At 36.7% G+C, this 9,190-nt stretch overlaps 1 protein-coding gene across 1 annotated transcript in view; it reads left to right on the top strand.

The window, feature by feature from the left end:
* The window catches only part of STARD5 (StAR related lipid transfer domain containing 5), a 19,482-nt gene extending 14,801 nt beyond the window's left edge, over nucleotides 1-4,681 (top strand). Inside the window, exon 6 of the mRNA XM_044662514.1 lies at nucleotides 4,249-4,681. Within this exon, the coding sequence (XP_044518449.1) occupies nucleotides 4,249-4,396 (148 nt within the window). The 3' untranslated portion in view covers nucleotides 4,397-4,681. The remainder of the gene's footprint in view (nucleotides 1-4,248) is intronic.
* The last annotated feature ends 4,509 nt before the right edge of the window (nucleotides 4,682-9,190 follow it).

Raw genomic sequence — 9,190 nt, 5'->3', positions numbered from 1 at the left:
GAGAGAGAGAGAGAGAGAGAGAGAGAGAGAGTGTGTGTGTGTGTGTTGGTGGTTTGAGGGGAAGAGCAAATGGACATGTGTATATGCACACATATAGTGGGTGAAGATTGGTAATTATATATTAAAATGGGCAAAATGAAGAGATTTGTTGTGTTGTGTTGGCTTGGGTTTTTTTTTAATATGCAGCCAGGACCAACTTTGAAAATTTGGGCAGTATTACTCCAAAAGAAAACAACCCTTCAGATTACATATCGCTTTAAAGTTTACAAAATGCTTTCCTTGCAACAGCCTTGCAATGTTGGTGATTTTGGAGAGAACCTGTGATTTTTAAGGCATAAGAAATAATTTATAGACTAAAATCAAATTGATAAATTGCCCCTGTTGTGTACTTCTATAACCAATAATTTTCAAGGAATTAAAGCAAAAAAGAAGTTAAAAAACTATATCTAGTCAATGGCAAAGCTTCTCAGTACCTCACTTCACTTTTCCTTAGCTAAACCTTAATCAGTTAGTTCCAGGTTGCCTGTTTGTGGCAAGTGAAAGATGAAATTCCTGAGGGAATGCCTGAGGGAACAAAGTTTCAAGCTTCTGAACATGCCAATTTATTAAGCAATGCATGTCAATTGCATAACAAATCAGGATCAGTGGCCTTCCTCAGCTTTGGCACTAGGTCCCAAACGCAGGGGAGACCTATTTTTATATGTTAAAAACAATTAATCAAATAAGACCAATCAATTAAAAGAGAACAATTAACCAGGATGGAAAATTGGGTAATCTGATTTCTAATTGAAGGAAAGACTGGGGACTTTTCAAGTTGGGAGGAGAAGGATAAATAGGTACAATTCCCTGAAATCAAAAATAAAGATGTCCCACTCCTAAGTGACTACATTCAATCAAAGAAACATGGAAACAATAACTTATTGACCAGCGTAGGGCCAATTTTCAGATAAGACATGTGAGTTGCTTGAGATGTAAACTCCCAGCCCCAGTGGATGAATCTGACTGGGCTTCCATTCAGCATAAACTAGGTCCTTATTTAAGGGACTAAGCAGAAAGTAGAGGTGTTCTAGCTTCCCAGCTATGCAGGGCTAGGTTCAAAAAGTGCAGCAAAGTTTTCTGACAGTTTTCACAATTGAAAAATTCTCATGCCTCAGAAATTAGACCCATACCTGAACAGAAAGAGAACTGAACTAGATCCAGAGCTGAATCACAAGATGGAGCCAGTGTGGTTCATTCAACTCCCACTCCTACTCCCACTTTCTGTTCTAATTCTCTCACTGTTCAACCTGCATCCTGCCCAAATGGCTGTGCTCAGTAATACCCAAAGGTGTTGCTGGATAAATTCTGCAATATTTGTTTACCTGAGGGAAAGGAGAAGGAAAGGATTTATAGCAGCATAGATTTAGAACATTAAAGTGACATTAAAAGTCACTCCATTTTACATGTGAGAAACCTGAGACCTGGCTTGCTTAAGATCACATGAATAGAAAGTGATAGCCCTGAACTGTGAACCCAAACCCTGTGACTCCAAAGCCAGGGGCCTGAAACATTTATACTCCATTTTAATACTTATACCATTTTTGTTGAGAGATTTTTTTGATTATAGGATTTCAAGTTGGAAAGACCTTAGAGGTCTAGTTCTACCATCCCATTTTAAGATAAGAAGATTGAGGTCAAGGAAAAGACTTGGATTCAAATCCAAATCTTCTTACTCTCACTCTACTGTCATTTGTACCCTACCATGCTTTGTGTGTGTGCATCTGTGTGTGTAAGAGTCAATAACACAACACAATTATCTTTTTAGAAGTACTACTCAAAAGAATTTGAAAAATATACAGTTAGACAGCTATAAATTTTAAAGATACCATTGCTGCTACAGTAGTTGGCATAATTGAAAGATCCCTGGATGAGAAGGGAGTAGAACTGGCTTCCAATCCTAGCTCTGCCACTTAACAAGATATATATGACCTTTTGACAGATTACTTCACCTCTCTGTTTCCTTAGATTGTGAAATAAAGGGGAAAGGTATTTGTATCCAATGATCTCTGAGATCTTTTCCAACTCAAATTCCTAAGGTTGGGACAATTTATTTTCCTAGTTACAGGAACTTCTCAAGGTCACTGATTTGGGCTCATATCTACCATTTTCATATCCATTTCATGCTTCCCTCTAGTTTGACGCACAGAATGTGTTTGTGGGAGTGTCATGCCTTTCATAGTTTTTATTCTTAGGAGCTAGAGGGTTTTAGGAGCAACAGAAGGAATATATTATACATTTACTCACAATGTAACCAAGCAGGATATCTGGTCCACTGCCTATAGTTTATACCAAAGAATGAAAGACTATATGAGGCATCCATCTCCATTATCATCAAACATATACAATTAGAGGCTAAGGATACACAGTTCCTACCCTCAAGGGGCTTATGATCTAGATGAAGAGAATGGATGCATTACATTAAAAGTTCAACAGCTCCTACTTCCTGTTCTTGTCATCTGTTGTGTACTTGGTTAAATCATCTAATCTCTTGAATCTGTTTCTTCAGCAACTAAAAATGTTCTCTAAGGCTATTAGGAAATCTAATATTTTAGGATTTCCACATGGAAAATATATCATTTTGAGATGGAATGAAATATTCAATATGCTTTTCAGTGGAGTAACTAAAATTTCCACTTAATTTATATTTTTTATGAGATAGTCTTAGAGAAGTCAGTATGTATTCTGTCATATCCAGTTGTATCTTGTTTTTTTATTTGACTTCTTTAGATTTATAAACCTCTGAAATATGTTGAATACTTATATCCTCTTCCTCTTCAATCAAATTCAGTAAATATTTATGAAACATTTACTATTACTATGCTAGGCACTGTGCTAGGAATTAACCATATAAAGACATAAACAAAAAACAACCTCTTCCTTCAAGGAGCCTTCATTTAACTGGAGATATAGCATTAAAACAGATAAATAAATTCAAGATAATTTAAGGATGGAAAGAGCATTTTGTAGGGATATTTTTAAAAAGCATGGTAAAGAAGGAGGTCAGTGGGTTGAACCTTTAAGGTAAAGCATATTAGAGGCAAAGGCAGAAGGCATCTAAACCCATAAGAAACAAGATGAGAAAAGACATGTATGACTTTTTATGGGAGAATAATACCTTCTTAGTGGCAAGGTGCTTATAGCTGAAAATACAGATCATAGAACTAGGGTTTTATTCCAAATTGCTTACACCCTCACCCTCTTATAAGCCCTATTATGCCTTCCTCTTGCTCAAGTTCTCTAGGTTCTGTGTGGTGGTAGAAAACCTTTGCTCCTCACAAATGGAATAAAAACTATACTTGATGAACAAGTACAGGTCCTCTTCTGCCCTGTGAATTGGTTTGTGGTCACACCTACTTTACCATCTAAGAGAGACAGAGTTCAGGTGGTGAAGAAGAAAGTGGTAAAAAGGTAAACTTGAAGTGTGTCATTAGAGTTTTCTAGTTATAACATGCTTACACAGTGACCCCTGACATAGGCATAGTTGTGGAATCAATAATCTAGCTCCATAAAGAGTTTAACTGAAGAAGACAAAACCAACCACGTAGAGGCATTAAGTTTATTCCACTGAACTCTCTCCTATATCCCTATTTGTACCCCATGAATAAAACCTATGACTTCGTATGTGAAATATGTTGTTTGCTTTTTTGAACCTGTAAGTATACATTTTCATAAAAGAAATTGTGTAAGTAGTTAGTTAGCATTTTAAAATTTCCTGATTTCTTTATATCTAATCTTCAGTCTCGTTCCTGGAGCTGAAGAATCTAGTTTGATTATGACTGCTACTGATTCTGTAAATAGTCAATTTGGCTATGGAAGTGGAGAGTTAGGCAGCAGAACTAAAGGGAGTTTAAAGAAAGTGGAGGAGGAAGAAGTAAACATAACAGATTTCTTCAACTATTTTCTTTGAAGTGTTTTCATGTTTCTACCTCTGAAGGCTAGAACCAGGATCAAAAGCAAAATTTTAACTTATAATTTGGAATGACTTCCTAAGAATTTGAACTAACCAAAAATATAATGGAGTACCTTGTGAGATTGTGAAGTATCTAAGAAAAGGCTAGATACAACACATTCAAGTTGTTAGATGTTTGAATTAGATAACCTCTTTGGCTCACTACCAAATTAAGGTTTTATAATTCTGCACCATATCCTATATTGCTCTTCCATATACATTTGTAGGTTAATGACATAATTTGTTTATTGACTTCACAGGGAACCAAACAAGACCCACGTTGTCAGTTTCTTTCAGACTGACCTCAGTGGCTACCTTCCCCAGACTGTGGTGGAGTCCTTTTTCCCTCACAGTATGGCTGAATTTTATAATAATCTTCAAAAAGCGGTGAAAAAACTTCAAGTATGACACTATTCTCCATGGAGAAACACCCCGTCTAACCCATTCAGAAACTGGAGTTGCTGGGACACAAGTGAGATATTGAAGGCAGAACTGTTTGGGCTTTCCTTTCTAAATAAAATAAAGAAGATGAAGAAGACCAAGATAGCCAATGGGGATTCTGCTTTCCCTGATACCAGCCATTGACATATTTCCTTAACTCCTCTTCCCCATGGCTTTCGCCAAAAAAAGAAAGGGAAAGGGAAAGAAAAGGAATCAGATTTTGTAAAGTCCTTTAATATATAAGATATTTTATCTTTGTGTTTATTGGCATTTATTTATATATGATCCCTGCATAGTCTTCTGGAAGGAGTTTTGAATTTTGAATTAGAAGACATTGGTTCAAACCTTGTTTTGGCCATTTACTCTCTATGTGATATATTGTGAATCTGGGCCTCAGTTTTCTCATCTATAAAATAAAGGGTTGGACTAGACAGCATTTAGGATCTCTTCCAGCTCTAAATGAATTGAACCTAAGGGTTAAATCTAGCAGAATTTAACATTTCAATGGTAATTGCTTTAGTCAGAAAATTTTCCCACAGTTTAAAGAACTAGGAATTTTGAATAAAATAAAAGAGAAGCTATCTGAGAATATAAACCACTATGCAGTAAGTCAGATCCTACTTTAGGGTAGCATTGGTGTACAGGATATCAAGAGGGAACCAAAGATAAAATCTGCTTGATTTTCAGATTTACCAGGATCCTGCTTTTAGAAACAGATCCTTAGACTTGTGTGTGTAATGTTTATTTTGCTCACCCTTTCCTCCTTGATTTTCATGGCCCTTCCTCCCATTTGTTCTTTTGTTCCCTATATATGTTCTTACTGAATTTTAGAAGGTCTCATAATGTCCTTGAAAGAGAGCACTGAATCTACTCTTCTCTGGGGCACCAGCTTTCCTACTTGTCTGAAAGTCCATTTTCATATTTATAAAAATGGGAATAATACCCAAAGATTCAATGAGAATCCATCTGTAAAGTACTTTACAACCCTTAGGCACTCTACATTTAAGATGTTGTGAGTATTTATTTGGTCCTTTTTTTTTGTCCAAATCCCCAGTTTCCGATATTACTATAAAAGCTTAAAGCTGGAAGGGACTTCACATGTTTACTACAACCCTCCCTGGAGCTACTAATGGTTAGTCATTCTTTTATTAAACCACCTTAGGGATAGGGAACTCATTACCTTCAGAGGAAGCCCATTCTTTTTCTGAGCAGCTCTAATTGTGAAGTTTGTTTCTCTGCTGAATTTTGCATTTCTGCAACTTTAGAATTTTGTTCTGATCATCCAAGGAAATGGTCCTATCCCATGTCTCAGATTTTTTGTTATCTGCAAACTTTTGTCAACTTGTTTTTTGTTCAGCTTCTTTTTTTATGTTTTATATTTTTCCTCAATCATATGTAAAAGCAATTTTAAACTTTTTTTTTGAGTCAGTTTTTCTCCTTTTCCACCCTAACTCCCTTTCTCCTCTCCCTGAGATGGCAAACAATCTGCTATAGACTTTACATGTGCAATAATGTAAAAAATTTTCTATATTAGTCATTTTGTGGAAGATAATTTAAACCAAAAAAAAATGAAGTGAAGTATATGATGTTTCAATCTGTATTCATACTCTATCAGCTTTTTCTCTGGAAGCAAATGGCATTTTTCATTTCCAATTTCTATAGAAAGTCTATTATGTTTAATTGATCAATTCTGATCTATTATTATCTATTATTTGAATATAACCCTTATCCCAATTATGCAATTCCTGAAGAGTTGTGTGGTCTAGACAATATATGTAAGATGTTTTTGTTAAACTATGATCACAGACAAATTTGAAAATTTATTACAAGTGTTATATTCATATAAATATCTGCTCTATAAAATTAATTCCTATTACATAGACTAGGACATAGTTTTCATTTAAGGACAAGAGAGATTTAAAGGAGACAGAGTATTGTAGCCACCTTCAGATATTTCAAGGTTTCCCACATGCAGGAGATTTTTGACTCATTAAGCATACACTAGAGGGCAGAAGTAGTTGTCTCAATGAATAGAAGTTGCAAAAAGGCAAAACTTATTAACATGAAATGGGATTCTTGGGGAAGTGTTGTGCTTCTCTCACTAAAGAGTTTCAAACAAAAACTGGAAAGTCCACTTGATAGGTATGTTGGAGGGGGGATTCATTTTCAGGTCTGGAGTGGACTGGATATGACCTCTGAAGAACCTTTCAACTGAGAGGCTATGATATAAGATTTCAATTAAAAGGGATAAGGACTGGACTTGTGATTTCATTCGTATTAGTGAGGAAAAATCCATTATCAATGCACATCTGCTACTTCTTAGCAAGTTAGAGTCTTAAGAGAGTTAAATGACTACCCAGTATATGTCAGAGGCAGAAGGTCTTTCTGATTTTAACAGGAGCTCTCTGTAAATTATGCAGCACTGCCTGTTTGGATCAATAACAAAGCAATATTCCAAATCATGACACATCTGTTATCTAGAAGAGTAGGGATATAAGATGGGAAGGGGTTAAAATAACTGCTGTGACTCCAGACTAGTTCATGCAATCAAGAAGGAAACCAAGTTTATAAACATTAGCCTTGATGAGAGGGACAAGCCAGAGAAAGCAAATGAACAGAAGAAACTGGGTCTGGTTCAATGTGGGTCTGTCATGTAGCTCAAATCTTTCACTTTTGTTCTACTGGGCTGAGAGTTGAATGAACATCTACCTTTTCCCATGTCTTCTCTTGTCAGTGATGGTTGCTTAATCTAAGCATTTCCAGGGTAAAGAATATGAGAGATTGGAAACTGGTGTTTCTGCTATTAAAATTCTGCTTTTGCTCATCCAGACTGCATTTTTTTCTTTCATCGACACTAGTCAACCTCAGAGAAATCAATGAAGCAGAAAAAGTCCAAGTACAAATCCCCGGGGGTACTTTGCTGGAGACCTCTCTCTAAGCTGATACCCAACCATGAATCCTTGTACTTTAGTGGCAGTCATTCAGCCTGCTCCGAATCCATCTAACTGTTCTAGCATTTAACTGACATTTCATCCTATCTACAAAGAGAGTATGAGAAACCTAATCAAATGTTTGGTTTGACAGAAGTGGAAACAATAGCTTCATATCCGTGCAGTAGTCCTTAAGATGCTACCATGTGGCAGGCTCAGAAATTGTTTAGTAACTCTATTTATAATAAACTTAAGTTTAATAATCCTGTCAAAAAAGGAAAGAAAGCTTGTCTGACTTGAGCAGTTTCTGGTGACGCCACACTGGATCCTTGTGACCCTTTAAAAATACATCCTAGAGTTCTGTTGGAGATTGAAATCAAGCTTAAAAGCCTATCATATGAATGCTTCATCCTTTTCCTCCTTTGGAAAACTGACATTTGCCTTTCCCTTGTCCTGAAGTACTCCTGTTCCCTATGATCTTTCAGAAGTGAGCCCAGTAATTCAACCTACAGGTTCTTTCAGGATCACATTTAATAGTTGTGACAATCATGGGAAGTATGTAAGAGTAAGGGCTTATTCACAATTGAGGAAACCAAGGCTCAGAAAAATTAACTTTTCAGAGGTCACTTGGCTAATAAGTGGGAATATTCTGCCAGGTCAGTGCCCTTTATCCTACAGCATACCTCCCCATCCCTAATGCAACAGCTTAACAGTGGTGGTGGTAGTTGTTTTAGTTAGCACTTGTACAGCACTAAGAATTGCAAAGCACTTCATATATGTTATCTTATTTGGTGCTCACAATGATTCATGAGAGGCAGATGCCAATATTCCTGTTTCGTAACTAAAGAAACTGAAGTCGGCAAAGTTTAAGTGACTTGCCCAGGATCATACAGCTACTAAATGTCTGAAGGAAGATTTCAGTTCAGGCTTTCATGACTTTAGTACCCTATCTACTACCACCTAACTACCCAAGTTAACTGTCAAGATTGGGACAGGAACCTGTGTGGTGGTAGTCAGAGTGGAAATGTGACCTATGACTTCTCAGAGAATTTAAACTATCTTGACTAAATGTTAATAACAAGAGAGCTCCCACTGTCCCATGGGAAAACTTGCATTTGACCCTGGGGCCTCTTTGTTCTATTTCTATGTAATATCTGATCTGGCCTGGAGTTGACAGCAGGGATCTGCCATGTTCCTCTGTCCTGTTGCCACTCAGGACTGGCCTCTTGTGAGTAAGTCTCCCTAAAAGCCCAAATTAACCTAACTGACCCTAGCAAACCCAATAAAACCTACTAATAGCCAAGCTGGTATGGGCTCCTCTTTCTTTGGTATCTCAGTATTCTTATGGAGAGTTTGTTACCCCTATACATTGGCATAATCAGTGCAGAACAGATCTGTCTTGTTATAATGGGCATAATCAATACAGAATAAGTCTTGTTGCCTTACAGAACCCATTCCTAGAAGGGAGATAAACTTAATAGTGTAGGAACAGATATAAAATACTTGGAGATCACTGACAAAAGGTGGTATATAAATACAAAATACTACTTTTAGCACCTTGATATAACTCACACATATATATGCATGTGTGGGTATATAGCCATTCTTCTCTATTTCCCCTGATTCTTTTCAGATGAAAAAGCTTTAAGACAGATGAGTCAGCTCTATACAAAAGCCTGCCATCTAACAATCCTCATTTGCCCATTTCACATTTTCTCATCACATAAAAATTCCCTGATTTCCTTAGGAAACCCCCTTGCTTATTGATACAAGTAGTGTCTTCCAAAGTTACACAACACCATCCACACACCACAAGCTTCTCCTGGGCCCA

The sequence above is a fragment of the Gracilinanus agilis genome, chromosome 2 (assembly GCF_016433145.1).
Source record: "Gracilinanus agilis isolate LMUSP501 chromosome 2, AgileGrace, whole genome shotgun sequence".
NCBI lineage: Eukaryota > Metazoa > Chordata > Mammalia > Didelphimorphia > Didelphidae > Gracilinanus > Gracilinanus agilis.
Note: the sequence above shows the minus strand (reverse complement) of the source record. Positions and strands in the feature narration are given on the sequence as shown.